General features: G+C 40.1%; 1 protein-coding gene across 1 annotated transcript; it reads left to right on the top strand.

The window, feature by feature from the left end:
* Positions 1 to 11,439: 11,439 nt before the first annotated feature.
* On the top strand, positions 11,440 to 16,487 carry LYZ (lysozyme). Its single transcript, XM_020990236.2, has 4 exons — positions 11,440 to 11,689; positions 12,181 to 12,345; positions 13,799 to 13,874; positions 16,300 to 16,487. Exons 1-4 carry the CDS (start codon positions 11,557 to 11,559, stop codon positions 16,364 to 16,366), a joined length of 441 nt encoding a protein of 146 aa, XP_020845895.1. The 5' UTR covers positions 11,440 to 11,556; the 3' UTR covers positions 16,367 to 16,487.
* Positions 16,488 to 17,240: the final 753 nt, after the last annotated feature.

Here is a 17,240-nt window from a genome sequence, read left to right on the forward strand (position 1 = left end):
GTACACAAAAGAAGTGGGGAATGTAATGCAGAACATTATTTTACCATTTGGGTAGTAGAACCCTTTAGGCCATGGAAAACTCCAAATTCCTTAGCAAGACCCTTATCTGGCTGCTCAGGCTCCAGCCCTCAGATCATGTCTCTGGAAACCTCCAAATTCCTTAGCAAGACCCTTATCTGGCTGCTCAGGCTCCAGCCCTCAGATCATGTCTCTGGAAACCTCCAAATTCCTTAGCAAGACCCTTATCTGGCTGCTCAGGCCACAGCCCTCAGATCATATCTCCGGAAGCCTCCATTGTGAGAAAGTTTGCAGAGCATTATCATATCTACACAGAGGGAGAAGGGTGTCCTTGACCAGCCCCCCTCCCCAAAAAACCTCTTCCTCTTGCCAGACTTCAAAGATCCATCCCCCTCCCTGTCCTGTATACTCCCTATATAAACCCTAGCTCAACCCCTGATGGGGGCTGCTTGATTTGGATGTGAATATCCCTGGCAGCCGCGCGCTAATAAAGTCCACAATTTAAAATTAGCTTGGGTTGTCAACTCGCTCATTTCTCGGTATAACACAGTAGAAACTTTGGAAATCCAATAGCCCAAACCTCTTTTTAAAAATGAGAGGGCCAAGCCTAATCAATGACTTCTTGGGGTTTTTTTCAATTTCAAATACATAATTGCCATTCATAAATGTTATTGCATGTCTCCATATTCATGCATATCAAAAACGAATATTTATTCAAGGGTAGTTTTGCTAATCTTCAGAATCAATGGAAACTATTAAAAAGAAGAAGTGGGTATATCTTGATTAGGCAACTACATAATGTAAAGTATGAAAAGAAGAGACTGATTATATTGAAGAATCATATCTGAATTAATAAATAGACATATACACATGTTTATATGCATTTGGCTCAAAATTATGACATTTTGCTCAAATTTCTTCTTCAAAATGTTGATATTCAGGAGAAATAGTGCCAATGTCTGGGCCACGCTTATTTAATAAAAATGAAAATACTACCAAACTTAATATACAGATATGGTCAAATACCAATCAGAATACCAAAGGGATGATTTATAGATCCAGACAAAACAATAAGAAAATTAATTTGGAGAAAGAAAATACTCTAGGATGCCAAAGGAAATGATTTTTAAACATTAGGAATGAAGCAAGAATTGCACTATCAGACCTCCAACTGTATTACAAAACAGGAATAGTGAAAAGTATCAGATATCTTGCTGTTAGTGCCTCATCTATGGGCTGCTAATACTAAGATCTATATAATTTCTTTCTAAGTCTTGAAAGACGCAGGATTTACTCTTAGCCATTCACAAACTCTGAAGGTAAAAGCACCAGTAAATACATCTCCACATCATATGACCTGCCAGCTCCTACCCCCTCCTCTCCCAGTCCTAGTTACACAGAATCCCTAGCTGCCTGCATAAAAACAACCCTCTCCCCTGCTACTTGTCCCCACTTTCTCATCCTCACCTACCCCAGGATGCCCTCTCTAACCCCCAATCCAGCTCTGTCAGCTATTTCTTTGTTCATTCTTGAATTTTCTTGCATTTGATCATTAACAAACTTCCCTTCATCTTACACCTTTACCTTCCCTACTCCTTCCATGTTCTAGGAGTCTCAGAACACTTCCAGAAGACACTGCATCCCTGGCCTCCCTCTCTATTACTGGATGTACCTTCTCATATACTCCCCACACTGTACCAGAAGGAGGCATACTCCTTGTTCAACGCCACAAATTTCAGACCCTCCTTCTGCTATCACTCCATAAACCCTCCTCCATTAAAGGTTACTCTGTGCTCATTGATCCCTCTATGTAGATACCACTCCATGTCATCTATCAGCCCCATGGTTATCTGGATAGGGTAATGAGGAGGAGACAGATAGAGAAATAATACAAAAACAAAAGATATCAATACAAAATTCCTTGAAAACAAACCCCCCTCAAATGTGTCTATCTAAACATGACCAATTATCATTCCAACTTTCCCTGTACTTTATTACCATAGGAGATGCCTAATAAATGCTTGTCAAATTGTTGAATTAGATTGGATTACTACACCATCGACCTTTGAAAGATTGTGCAGAATGAAAGAATGGTCACAGTACTGAGGAAGAGCACATGTCCTGATTTTGAAAGAGGAGAATATGGGAGAGCCAAACATTCTTTATCTTCACAGAGATCTCCAGTCCCTCCTTGTCTCAGTGTTCTGCAGGCTCTCACACTTGTGCTGGCTTCATTTTCCTCCTTTCCCAATCTCAACCCTGCCAGTTCAACTCTAGCTTCTAATACCTTATCCCCTTATTTTATTGCTATTCATGCCTTGTGAAAACTCAGCCCTGGGTTACTGCCCTGCCTTCAGCCTCCCATCTGTATTCTTCACTCCCACAGATGTGCTATTGCTGGAGGAAGTTACATGACCAAGTTCATTGGGTCCAATTCAAATACATGTGATTGAATCTCAACTGGGTGTTTAATACAGTAAAGCAATCTTTTTATCTTCTCAAATTAATTCTCTTTTACATTCCCCAGAACACCTGTTCTAAACCTTCTCTCTTCAAGCCTGCCACACCTCCTCCTCTTCCTTCCATTTCAGTAAAGTACCTTGCCTCAAACTTCACGAGAAAATGGAAGTCAATTACCACAAACTCTTTCCTCCCCTTTTCCATGTCTCAAATCTCCATGTCATCTTCCCTTGCTTTCTCATTTATTACATTTTCTTTTTTTATTTTCATTATGTCGACTGAGCAAAGTTCGCCCGTCAAAACCGTAGAGGAGTCCAAGCTGAGTTGAAAGCAGAAAAGTTTTATTAGGAAGAAAATCAGACACTAGTGCAGAAGCACCACAGTACAAAGTACAAAGGAGCCCACAGCCCAGCAGAGCAGGGGAAGATTTACACTTGAAAACCCCAAAGGGAAGGTTCGGGGAGGAGTTGGGGGAAAGAATGGACAGTCTTTACCAGGAACAAGTGGGACACAGAAGCAAGATGTTTTGCAAGAACGGTTGATTGCAAGACTGGTTTGGGGTGGGTTGGGGTTGGGTACAGCTCCACAAGGCCAGCGAAGGAACACCAATAAAGGCATCTGGGAGTGAGCGAGACTGTGGCTCGTTGCAGACTCGTGCTCGGCTCCTTGTAGCAAATAGGCTTACTCTGTGTCCAGTGCTCCTGACTGGTAAGGTAACTCATAGAAAACAGACATATGAATCTCAAAGGTATTTTCATAACTTTCAACTTAAATACAAAAAGAAAAAATATAGATAACATTTAGATGTGCACAGCAGAGCATAAAGAGAGGATTCAATAAAAAATCCTGAATTTCCATTTCAGACTATTTTTTGTTTGAAAATGTAATAAACACTACACATTGTTTTCAAAGTTATCCAGCTTTTCTGGACTTCCTTGTAAGTGTTCTGTTGTTGTCCACTGTGTACTTTTTTGCCCCTCCCTCCACACTCTGCCTAGAGAAGACTACAATTAAATACAAATATATATATATATATATATATATATATATATACATATATATGTATATAGAGATATACAGATACATACATATGCATACACTTACGCACACACACATATTTGTGTATATATGCATATATGTGTGTGTATACTATACATACTTCTATTATCCATTCTTTCTCCAGAGGTGATAGCATCTTCCTTCACAGGTCCTTTGTAGCTGAATTGAGTATTTATGATGCTCAAGGTAAATTAGTCATTCGAAGTTGTTGCTAGGACAGTATTTCTATTACTTTGTGCATCTCTCTCTCTTTATACTGCTTATTTCACTCTTTACTTTTTCATGCAAGCCTTTCCATGTTTTTCTAAAATCAACCAGCTTATGATTTCTTATAACACAGTGGCATTTCATTACAATCATATAACACAAGTTGTTTGGCCTTTCCCCAGTTGAAGGGCATCTATCAGTTGAGCCAATCTGCTAGGTGTGGGATGATATCTCAAAGTTGTCTTAATTTGCATTTCTCTAATCAATAATGATTTAGAGCATTTTTCCATAGCTATCTATAGTTTTCATTTCTCATCAAAAAACTGCTTATTCATATTATATCATGAATTCCACTGAGCAGAGCTTCTTTGCCTCGGTGATGGCCATGCTGATGTGCTAGTCAAGCACGTGGAAGAGCCACCCCAGGCATCCTTGTTTTAGGGGTGATTTTTATTCTTAGGCCACTAGGAAACTAGGCCAACAACTATAGCCTGAACCTTACTTGCATGAGAAATCAAACCTGGAAGATGGCTTGATACTATTAAAAAAAATACTAGCATAACCTATATAGCTGTTATGGCTTCTACTAAACCACACCCCTTCATGGTAAGTTCTTACAAGTCTCCCAGAGAATCTTTCATCACTTAAATGGCTTGAGGTCCAATACTGGGCACATCTTGGGGTGTGAGTCACCTGGTGTAGGTAGCACCAGGGTAAGTAAAGAAACACTAAAACAGAGAGAGAACAGTAGCACCCAAAGGAAAAACACAACAAAGAGAAGCAATATACCAGCCCCCTGAAGAAGTGACAGCATATGGAGCAGAAAGAAGAGCAGAAACCCCAGGCTTCATCTTCCTCTTGACAAAGGCTGAGTCCCTGAGGTTAAAAATTTGGGCTATGAGGTGGCTGATGCCAAACCTGTGCCATTCATGGTGGGTCTCCCAGTGGAAGCAGTGAGGACCAACAGAAGCAGCACCAGAATCACTGGGCTTCCAATTGGACTTCACTTGGTCATCTCATCAGCTGCCATGGATCCAATTATTATCTCTTATGCAGATGATTCCCAAGCCCTAATCTCTCTGCTGACCTCCAGTCTCACATTTCTGATTTTTTCAGACATCTCCAACCAGATGTCCCACAGACATCTTAAATTCATTATGTCCAAAACTGAACTTATTATCTTTCTGCCTAAAAGTATTCCCCTTCCAAAATTCCCTAATACCCTTGAAGGCAGCAATATCCTTCCAGTCCCATAGGCTTCCAAACTAGATGTCATCCTTGATTTCTCACTTTCTCTCACCACCACCACCGATATCCAGTCTGTTACCAAGGCCTGATAATTTCACCCTTTGCAACATCTCTCAAATACACTCCATTCTCTCCTCTGATAAAACCATCATCAAGGTACAGCCCCTTACTTACCTTACATGTGGACCATCATGAGAGCCTATTGGTGAGGCTTCCTGCCTCTATTCTCGCCTCACTCTAATCAATCCTCCATTGATCCACCAAAGTAATTTTGTGCAAGCTGAGGTGCAACCATATTCCCCTCCCACCCCCAACTCAATAAGCTCCAGGGATTCCTTATCACCTCCAGGATCATATACAAAAGCGTCTATTTGGGGCATTCACCGCCCTCCACAACTTAACCCCACCCCAATCATTGTAGTCCTCTTACTCCTTAGATGCCCCCACTTCCTCTTCCATCCAGTAATGGTAGCCTCATTGCTATTCCAAGTGAAACACACTCCATATCTTGGCTCTGGGCATTTTCTATAGCTTCCCCCCAGTTTTGGAATCCTGTCCCTCCTCATCTCCTCCAAGCTCCCCTGACCACTTTCAAGACCCAGCTAAAAGGCAGCAAGCCTTCCCCAATCCCTCTGAATTCTTGTGCCCCCTCTCTTAATTACTTCCTATTTATCCTGCACCTAGAGCCTTATTGCTCTCTACTGTGGCCTTTCTTTGAATTTCCAATACTTACCACAGTGCCTGGGACAGAAAGTGTTTTAGAAGTGCTTATTGCCTAACTGGCCGCAAATACAAAATCTGAAATTTTAACAAACCATAATTTACGTAAGTTATAATATTCAGGGCATGAATGTTAAAGACACAGAGTACATTTGCACCTGTTCTTAGTTGCTCAATACCCACAGACAGTTTATTATCCAATCAGTTCCCCTTGGGGCAACAGAAGCTTCCTCATGGGATGCAGCCAGCACCAACAGAAGCAGGAAGGCCTCCCAAGGCTCTTTTTCTCTGAATTTCCCCTTCTCCACTCAGCTGTTACTAGGCCAAATACTGTTCCATAAGAAATGATGAGCAGGTGGACTCAGAAAAAAAAATTTGAAGGCTTACATGAATTGAGGCTGAATGAAGTAAGCAAAACCAGGAGTACACAGCAACAGCAACATTGTGTGATAACCAACTTTCATAGACTTAACTCTCCTCAGATACTAGGATCTAAGACAATTCCAAAAGACTCATGATGGAAAATGCTGCTCACACCCAGAGAAAGAATTATGGAGCCTGAATGCAGATCAAAGCATACTACTTTCTCTCTCTCTCTCTCTCTCTCTCTCTCTCTCTCTCTCTCTCCTCTCTCTCTCTCTCTCTCTCTCTCTCTCCTTCTCTTTCTAATTTCTTCTTTTTTATTTGGGATTCATTTTAAATTTCTTCTTTCTTGTAGTTTCCCCCTTTGATTCTGATTCTTCTTTACATCATGATGAATGTGGAAATATGTTTAACATGATTGTGCAAGTATTACATATAATATACATATATATAATTAATATATATTTATATCTTCATATATATAATATATGAACATATTAAATCCCAGTTTATATTAAATCCCAGTTGGATTTCTTTTTTCCTTTGGATTAAAGTGGAAATCCCTTGGCTCAACTCTTTTTTAAAAATTTTTTAAGTTTACTTATTTATTTTTAGTTTTCAACTTTCACTTTTGTAACATATTCATTCCAACTTTTCTTCCCATCTCTTCCCTACTCCCACCCCAAGACAGCACACAATATGATATAGGCTCTACATATACATTCATATTGAACTTATTTTCACATTACTCATACTGTAAAGAAGAATTAGAACCAAAGGGAGAAACTATGAGAAAGAAGAAACAAACAAAAAAAAAGACAGAAAAAACAGAGAGCAAATAATATACTTCGATCTGCATTCAGACACTATAGCTCTTTTTCTGGATGTGGACAGCATTTTCCATCATGAGTTCTTTGGAGTTGTCTTGGATCCTTGCATTGCTAAGAAGAGATAAGTCTATCAGAGTCGATAATCTCACATTGTGGCTGTTACTGTGTACAATGTTCTTTTGGTTCTGCTCGTTTCACTCAGCATCTGTTCATGTAAGTCTTTCCAGTTTGTTCTGAAGTCAGCCTGCTTGTCATTCCTTATAGCACAAGAGTATTCCATTATATTCATATACCACAACTTTTTCAGCCATTCCCCAACTGCTGGGCATCCCCTCAATTCCTAATTCTTGGCCACCACAGAAAGAGCTGCTATAAACATTTTTGTACATATGGGTCCTTTCCATATTTTTTTGATTTTATTTATTTATGATTTTATGATGGTATTGCTGGGTCAAAGGGTATGGACAGTTTTATAGCCCTTTGGGCATATGAACAACTAAATCTTTACCCTTTTAGAGACCTCAGCTGAGGGAGAGACTGCCTCCATTATTCATGGCAGGCTGAATCAATATCCTCCATTCCCTGCCATCACCAGAAAGTAAGCTACCTCCCAACAGCCACTCCTTGATCCTCTAAGCCCTTCCTAGGAAAGAGCTGTCCAATGGATACTGCAATAGCAGCAGTAGGGAAGGGTCCCGTCAGTTCTAGATTACAATAAACAATGTCTATGGCAATGGCCATTCCCCTGAGGCCTGCATGGCTGCTTACTCTGCTACCACTGGGGCCTGGGACATGGGCCATTCCACTGCGGGCTGCCCTGGGAACCCCCACCATTTCCAATTGCCACTAGGTTCCTCACTGCCCATTTTGCTGAGTCCAAGTAATGTTCCTACTACTGCATTATGCTTACCTAGCAAAGTTCCCTAAATCCACAGGCACCAGACGGTGAGGTAGAAACAGTTCAGGGCCTAGAGTCAGAAATAAATAAGTTCAAATCCAGCTTCAGACACTTTGTAACTGTTGACCCTGGACAAGTCATTAATGTAAAGAATATTCCTTTCCCTCTTCCTTCTTTCCTTCTTTGGCCTGAGATCTTTCTCTCTATGTCAGTAAAGCAATGACAAAGAGTCTCCCATTGCTTATAATCATGCTTCTACCAACTGTACCTGGCCAAGCACTGCTATGGGCCCTGCCACAGCTGGTGCCTGGAACCTCCTCCCTTTGCCAGGGCTTAAGCACTGCCCTACTGTTTTTAACACCACTGTGCCCGTTTTGGGTTGAGTGATGCTATAGGCCCTGGAGGCTTTTTGGAGTCTCAACAGTGACCCCTGTTCTAGGACCTGACAAATAGCTAGGCCATCCCATTACTGGGACCTGAGAACTACAACAATGAGGAGGCCTGAGTGCTGTTAATGTCCCCTTCTGCCAGGTCCAGTCTCCTGCCAGGTTCTACCACGCCTGCAGTGTGAACACTGCCCCGTCTGCTGGGCTGAACCATAATATAGCAGTTGCTGCTGTCCACCTATTCTAATTCCACAGGGGTTCCTCATTCATCCCTCAATAGAAATTCAAGAGAGAAAGAATTATAATTCACAGGAAAAAGAGAAACTCTACTTTAAAAATTGAAAATTGATGTAGCTTCTCCTTTTCTCAGAAAATCAACTGGGGTGTTGCTGGCACTTTTGTCCACACCTGGGTCTATATAGGTTCCATGTGGGATCTTGGCTAGGATCCCTGCTTCACTCTCTGAAAGCTGAAGTCCCATGTCCCTCATGGATGCTTATATTCAATGTCACAGGCTCAAAGCTCTCTTGGCCAATGTACTCAGCCTCACAAGGTTGTCCTTCAGAGGACTGCCTACCTGCCTGGGTAGAAGTGGTATACTGCTTTGAAATCCCTTTTTGTAGTACTTTATTTCAACCCCCACCTTAGCTCCCTCTGATCCGTACTCTTGACACCATTCTTACAAGTGTTTCCATGGTATCATATTCATCCCCCAACTCCTCCTCTTGCTTCTGGCTTTAATAGCTAGCTTTTTCAAATTTTTAATCACCCTCTGTTTGGTGACTAAACCTCTCCAATCTCTTCATGGTCTCCTCTTCCCCCCTTTCCAGTCCTCTTATACCTTATACACTCATCCCCAAATTCTAGAACAGGTCATTGAAATGATGGTTTGTGAGCACTCAGAAAAGGAGATGGTAATGGCTAGGATTCATCATGGGTTCATTAAGAGCAATCCATACCAAATTAACCACATGTTTTGGTCCATCTGTTTTTGCTCAAGAGAATGCCACATACATAGAGTTTAGGAATTTAGACAATGCATTTGACAAAGTGCTTCATGGCATCCTTCTGGACACAATGAAGAGATATGGACAAGATAATAAAGTTAATGGGAACTGAAAGGGATCTATGCCTGAACAGATTCCCTTCCCTTCAACAATATTCCAGAGAAGTGGTCATGCAGCCTCTGCCTTCTGTTACTGAGGTCTCATTTTTGCTATTCAGACATTTTGGTCATTTCTGACTGTTCCTGAGCACCTTTGGGGTTTTCTTGGCAAAAATACTGGAATAGTTTGCATTTCCTCCTCCAGCTCGCATTACAGATGAGGAAATGAGGTAAATGGGATTTAGTCACTTGCCCAGGATCACAGAGCTAGCAAGTCTCTGAGGCCAGATTCAAATTCAGGAAGATGGGTCTTTCTGACTGCAGACCTGGCACTCTATCCTCTCTGAGACCTCACTGCCTGAAAAGCTCATTACTTCCTGACCAAGTCTTAGCCAGTTGGTCAACAAACATTTATTAAGCACCTACTAAAGGCCAGGCATTGTGCAAATACTGAGCAAAAGAGAGTCTCTGTTCTGAAGGATCTCAAAGCCTAAAAGGGTAGACAGCATGTAAACACCTATGTACAAAGAAGCTATACAGGATAAATTGGAAATAACAGAGAGAGGAAAGGCAATAGCTTTCAGAGAGGTCAAGAAAAGCATCCTGTAGAAGGTGGAATGTTATCTCCAGCTTGAAGGAAGCCGAGAGGTGGAGATAATCATGGAGAGCATTGCAGATGTGGGGGATGGCCATTGAAAATGCCCAGAGTCAAGAGATAGAGTGTCTTGTTGAAGGAAGAGCAGAGGCAAATGGAAGTGAATCACAGAAAAATGGGGTAAAGTGCAAAACAGCTGGAAAATTAGGAAGGAGCCAGGTTGTGAAAGGGCTTTGAATACTGAGCAGAGGATTTTATATTTGATATTAGAAATTGTAGGGAGCCACTGGGTTTATTGAATGGGGTTGGAGTGAGGTGACATGGTCAGACCTGTGCTTTAAGAAGATTAATTTGAAAGATAAGTGTAGGGTGGACTGGAGTGGGGAGAGACAAGAGGCAGGGACACAAACATTTAAGAATAGTTCAGGTGTGAGATGATGAGGGTCTGTACCACAGGGATGACAGTATTAGAAGACAGAATGGGGTATATATCATTGAAAGTTATGTTGACTCAGTGACCCGTTGTTCCCAGCCCAACTTGTTAATCAAGGTTGAGGGAGGCTCTGTTGGGAAAGGCAAAAAGAAGTCAAGTCTGCAGTTTTTGCATTACTTGTGATGCAAAGACACAACCTCTTTTGCTGACATTGACCTATATGAATTGTCTTTACTCATTATGAAAGTTCCCAATAAAAACTTCCCTAACCTTGAAGCCATCATTGATCTCCAGTGATGCGTTGCTACTTTGCCCTGTTTGTAATAAACTTTAATTCTCTTTGCCCTTCGTTTTACCTCCTTAATCAGGATGAAAGCGCAAATGAAGAATTTCTCTTTCAATAATACAAACTATAATGAATAGGATAGTGAGTTTATTGGAGTCGCTCATTCTACTTTTGGACAGCTCTAATTATTAGCAACCTTTTCCCTTAACTAAAATCTATCATTTTGTGATTTCCATGCATTGCTCCTAGCTCTGCAGTTTCCACAGTGACTGAAAAACTGAATCTATCCCTTCCTGATGCCCCTCATTTGTATATTTAAAACATTTTAAAGCCAAACATAAAGTAATTATTAAATAATTTTCCATTTTGCAATATCCATGCTTCAGTTCTTCCCCATTAGTCATAATAATTACTGATATTTATATAGGGATTATAGTCTAAGAATTAGTTTGCATACATTATCTCAAATGAAGTAAATAAAAATTTCAAACTTGCTAAAATGTAAATAGATTTTGGATTCCAGCTGAGGTTGTATGACTCTTCATCCCTTATGCTGCAGAGAAGATTCCACTTCAACATAGATTGGGAATGGGTTGGACTCCATTCCACCTCTGAAATTCTGTAATCTATGTTATGCTTTGATTCACTAGTAAATAAGTTCAATTAAGGTTTGGTAAGTCTGGTGTAACACCAGGAAAACAGGATCTGTCCCCTTCTCCTTACCCTTACTGGCCTTTGGGATAAAGGAGGAATTACCATGCCACTGCTATGTGTTAGTTCTTTTGCCTGCAGAGGAAGTGGTGAAATGTAGCAATATATAGATCTTGATTTCTGCCTAGCTAGGGCGTAGAACCCTTAAACAGCAAGGAAGAGGAATTTAAGAGAGAAGTTAAATACTAGGGCACATCTCAGCCTGGGCACTTTGAGCAGTTTGATTACTCAGGCGACATGAAGGTACTCTTTCTTCTGGGGTTCATCTTCCTCTCCATGACAGTCCATGGTAGGAAGCTAGAAAGATGTGACTTTGCGAGAAGAATAAAGCCATACCTGGATGGGTACCATGGTATCAGCCTGGCTAACTGTAAGTCTGATTTCCTGTGGTTCTCTGCAATGACTAGGAAAGGAGGGCTAAGAATGTGGGTGACGTTTTCAAAGAAATGTAGGATTTGTTCTTGTTCTTTCCATGTCTCTGGGTGTTTGCCTATTTATGACTATAAAGACTCATACTGAAAACTTAACCATCAGCTCACTCCAGCAAAAGTAATGCTTTGTTCTTGAGTTGTATCAATTATATCTGACTCAATTTGCCATTTTCTTCTCCAGCTCATTATTTTTTGCAGGTGAGGTGGGGCAAACATGATTTAGTAACTTGCCCAGGGTCACCCATCTAGCAAGAGCCTGAGGTCAGTTTCAAACTCAGGTCCTCCTGACTCCAGGACCTACAATTTATCCACTGCACCATCTGTAGACTATATCAGTGATAAAGGAAGATTACATCAATTCAAGAGTATTGGTTTTCCTGGATAATTGATTGGACATGAAGTAATCATTACTAAAATAAATTCTTCACAGGGGTGTGCTTGGCACGGTGGGAGAGCAATTTTAACACCAAAGCTACAAACTACAACCCTAGAGATCAAAGCACTGATTATGGGATATTTCAGATCAACAGTCACTACTGGTGCAATGATGGCAAGACACCAAACTCATTCAATAAGTGTGGAGTCCATTGCTCAGGTAAGAGTAACCTCATGGACTTAGGGTACAATGACCCTGCACAACAAGGTAGATAGCCAAGAAGTTTAAAAAGTTACACCAGGGAAGCTTTAGAAGGCCAATAAGAAATTCCTAGTTTCTAATTAACATTCTAGTCCTTATCTCATTACTACCAAGCCAAAAAAAAAAAGGCTATGTCTTCTTAGGACGGTATGATTTCTCAGTCCTGTTGCCTGGTACATGATCAGTCAAGAGCAATGGCCACAATTCTTCCAATTTTCCTTTCATTTTAGGGAAGGGAAGGGAAGGGAAGGAAGGGAAGGAAGGGAAGGGAAGGGAAGGGAAGGGAAGGGAAGGGAAGGGAAGGGAAGGGAAGGGAAGGGAAGGGAAGGGAAGGGAAGGGAAGCTGCCTAAACAAGCTTCCCCCAATAGATGGACTTAGGCTAGGGAATGCCTGTAATGGAAATTTTCACCAATTCAGGCCGATCCTATTAGTCCACATCATAGGATCGTAGATGGAAAGGAGATCTCAGAAGCCACCTAGTCCTTCACCCTCTCTTCACAGATGGTTAAAGCAAGGTCCAGGGGAGTAAAGTGATTTGTCCTAGTTCATAGAAAAGGAGGAAGTGTCCAAAGTGAGATTTGAACCTGGGTATTTTAGCTCCAGAAGCTGTGCCTGGGAGGTGTAGGTATGCTACTTCTAGTCCTGACTGCTTTCTGTGACCAGTGACCCAAGTGAGTTTTTTTCCAAGCTGGCCTTCTCTGTGGTCAGTCAACTTGGTGCAGTGGCTAGAGGGCTCGAAATGGTGACAAGAAGACGTGCATTTAAATAAGTCCTCAGCTAACAGCTGAGTGATTCTGTACAAGTCACTTCACCTTAGACAGCTTCCTAGTATTCACCTCTTCTTAGCTTGTTTTAAGGATGAATTAACAAAGAAAGAACAAAGAAGAAAAGACAAGAATCATGGCCTTTTTTTAATTTGAAAGGAAAAAAATAATGAAAAAGTATTTCCATGCATGCCTGACTTTGTTCCTGATTTCTTTAAATAGATAACTTTCAACCTGCTGTCATGCACCCTGCACCCTGGGTTTGGAGTCAAGAAACTTGGCTTTACGTTCTGACATTAACATTGACTATTTGTGTTACCATGGACAAATCACATTTCCTGAATCTCCATTTTCTCAACTGACAAATCAGGATAACTGTGTGCTTCATAGGGTAGTGGAGAGAAAAGCACTCTGTGAATTTTAAAGTGATATAGAAATTTGAGTCACCTTGGTTAAAGTGCTGTGTTCCACTTAGGTCTGGAAGAAGATGAAAAAGAGAACATGCCTCTCTACTGAAGCCCCATTTATCTAAAATTTAGGAGAATTACTGTACAATACTGTTTCTTCTACCTTAACAAGGAGGATTGGTTCTTTTAGATTAAATGAACTTGAAACTTGCTTATGTCTTCTATCATTTCTGTTTCAGAAGTTCAGGACGATACCCTTGATAAAGCAATACAGTGTGCAAAGAAGATCGTAGATGAACAAGGCATTGGTGCATGGTATGTTTTCCTTCACTACAAAGAATAATTAATTTCTTTACATGATGGGCATGTTCAGGGAGAGAGAATGTCCAAAGACAAAATTAAGTTCATTCTGTTGTATATTACATAGCAGCAACTTAGGCTGATAGGTCATATTTATATTAGCAATCATTTTTTAACAATATTCTATAAGACAACTTCTCCTAATAAGAAACCTAGGGTTGTGTGGTGCTGCTTTCCTAATTCTACAGAAGGACAATACATCACTATAATAATTATCTAGCAATAAAGGACAATGTTGGGATTGCCCACTAGGAGGCTCTCTACTTGAACCAGCAATCAAGTGATCTTGTAAATCCTTTTCTGGGCTCTACTGGATATAACCCTTCCCCAAGAGATTGCAGTATGCATTCTGGTCACCAGAGGGTGCTCAGCCAGAAGATGTTGAGGCTACTCTTCCCCCACTCCAGTCATGTTCTGACTATGCTCTCATCACAAAGCAGCTAGTATTAAGCTCAAGCTGGTAGGGTTCAAAACAGGTTCTGAAATGAAATATTGTTCAAAATATTAAAACATGAGGTCTGTGGCCTTCATGAGCCCCTAAAGTTTTGAGTTTTGTCTTCCCAGTTCACTGACCACAGCATTCATTGATTCAGAGACTTAGAATATTATGATTATGGACATTATTTTTTATAGAATAAAGCAATTAAGACCTAGCCCTATTTATTTGTCTCTTATCATTTCCTAATGGTTACCTGTCATATTTGCGGGTGTGCAGCTGGGGAGAATCCCAGTCACACTCATAGGAAAGGAACAATGGTAAGAGCATTCCCTCTCCATCTAAGGATCATGATCAAAAGAGAATCTACTTTCTCTCTCACTCATAGGTTCCCAAAGTAGTTGATACCACCCTCTGACGGGTGCTGGAATGATCCAAGGGGGACGGCAGTAGTTAGTCTCAGGTGCCTTGAGAGGCATTGAAAAAGGGAGTGGTAGTAACATAATGAAAGAAGAGAAGAGAAGAGAATTTTGAAAAAACATTCATACATGTTTCATCTGTTGTGTAATGTAGTGATTATATTGTTTTCCAAATAAACATACAAAACGCAAGTTATAACTGATCAGTGGTCAAGTCCGCCAACAGGTCTTAACAAGCAAGTGTTGGCAGGCAAGAATGTCTGTGTTGTTGAGAAGTCCAGCATGCATCAGGAGGAATATTAGCATATGATGATTTGTTTACAATACAATACTATACAGTTACATGACCACAATATTGTATCATCAAAATTTCAATGCAGAAAAAACCCACAAATTAACAATAAATAATTAAATTAAAGTGACATGGTGAGATCTATGTGTTTGGAAGACCTTTTTGACAGTTGAATGAAGGATGGACTGGAATGGGGAGAAACTCAGGGGATGAAGACCAACCAAAAGGCTGTCATTATAATCCAGGTGTGAGGTAATAAGAACCTGCAGCAAATGATGGAACTGTCAGAATAGAGAAGAGAGCACACATGAGAAATATTACTAGGGTAAAAAACACACGACTTGGCCACTGATTAGATATGAGGAATGAGTGGGAGTGAGGGGTCAGCAATCACTTCTAGGTTGAAAGTCTGGGTCAAAGGGAGGACTGTGGTATCCTCTCTAATAATAAGAGCTGATGTTGGGTAGGGTGGAGGAAAGCTCCTCCAAGTCCTATTAATATGTTTTTAATTGATTTCTTTTGCACTGGTTAAGGTGTTCAGTAGATACTGTTTGCAAAATTCATTTCAGTAACAAAAGGCAAGTATTAGATGCCTGAGATGAGCTCCAAGAAGCTTACAACCAAATAGGAAGGAAAAGATAAGTATTCACACGGTAATGAAACAAGGCTAAATGTGTTAGGTGTAGAGGAGACATGCAGAAAACATATTAGTTGAAATTTGAAAAGAGAGATCACATTCACTTGGATGAATCTTGTGAAGTTTCAGGAAGGAGGTGACACAGGATGAGCCTTGAAGGAAAGGGGGGGGTTTTATGTGGTAAAAATGCAGGGCAACAGGGAGTGCACACTCTATGCATAGGGAACACCATCAAAATCATAAAAATGGTAGATATTGGGGCAAGAACAGGAAATAGTGAGGAGTCTAATTTGTTCAAAACATAGAATAGTGGATTCATTTATTGGTTGCTTCAACACTAAGAATCACAGAAGTTTCAGACCTGGTAGAAATCTTTGAAATCCAATAGCCCAATCCTCTTTTTAAAAATGAAAAAACCAAGGCCTAAAGTGTGACTTCGATTAAAATCATTTATTTTTTACAGTTTTTTTGTGTGTCTTGAAATAGATATTTGCATTTCTAGATAATGTCTCCATATTCATGAGTATCAAACATCAACATTTATCCAAGGATGGTTTTGCTCACTGTTTCATTGTTTCATCTCCCTTTCTCTACAGGGTGGCCTGGCGAAACAAGTGCAAAGGAAAAGATGTTTCCAAATATCTCGAAGGTTGCAATCTGTAACCTGCTACCTTTAGCTGAACTCATCGTGATTCCTGTGCCTATAAAGGAGCTTTTTCAAATCAAATATTAAATTTTTCTCTCTTAAGTGATCATTTTCTCAAATAAAATCGGGATACTTGAAGCAACTAGTTTTCAAAATATTTAGTGTGTAATAATGATTTACTGCCTGGCTATATTTTTTAGATTTCTCAGAAAGCTCAAACTGAAACCTCCATGATATTCAGGTTTGGCTCTGAAGAGACAATTTAGTGTTACGAATACTGAAATTCTACAGCTCTAGGAAAAAAAAAACAAAACATGTTCTCAGAGGTCACGTCTTAAAGTGAATGTGTAGAAGGTGAAACCCTGACCTGGCACTGGCTCTCACCTCTATCTCTGCAGAATTCCATTTAAAACACTAAAAAGGAGAATCTTTATTAGGCAATTACACAATGCAAAGTATGAAAAGAAGAGACTGATAATATTTAAGAATTACATCTGAATGAAATTAATAGAGATATACACATAGATACTTTTATATGCACATATACACCAAATTATGACCTTTTCCCTCAAATTTCTTCTTAGAAATGTTGTTATTCTAGAGAAATACTCAGCGCCCATGTCTGGGCCATGCCTAGTTAATAAAAATGAAAATATACCTAACAACATACGGATATGGTCAAATATCAATCAGAATATCTAAGGGATGATTTACAGATACAGACAAAATAATAACAAAATTAATTGGGTGAAAGAAAATAATCTAGAATGTCAAGGAAAATAATTTTTAAGTGGTAGGAATGAAGAAAGAAAAGTATGTACAGACCTCCAACTATATTACAAAATAGAAATCATCAAAACTGTTTGCTACTGGTCACAAAGTAGAAAAGCA

This window comes from Phascolarctos cinereus, unplaced genomic scaffold (assembly GCF_003287225.1).
Source record: "Phascolarctos cinereus isolate Bilbo 61053 unplaced genomic scaffold, phaCin_HiC Scaffold_1;HRSCAF=81, whole genome shotgun sequence".
NCBI classification, from domain to species: domain Eukaryota; kingdom Metazoa; phylum Chordata; class Mammalia; order Diprotodontia; family Phascolarctidae; genus Phascolarctos; species Phascolarctos cinereus.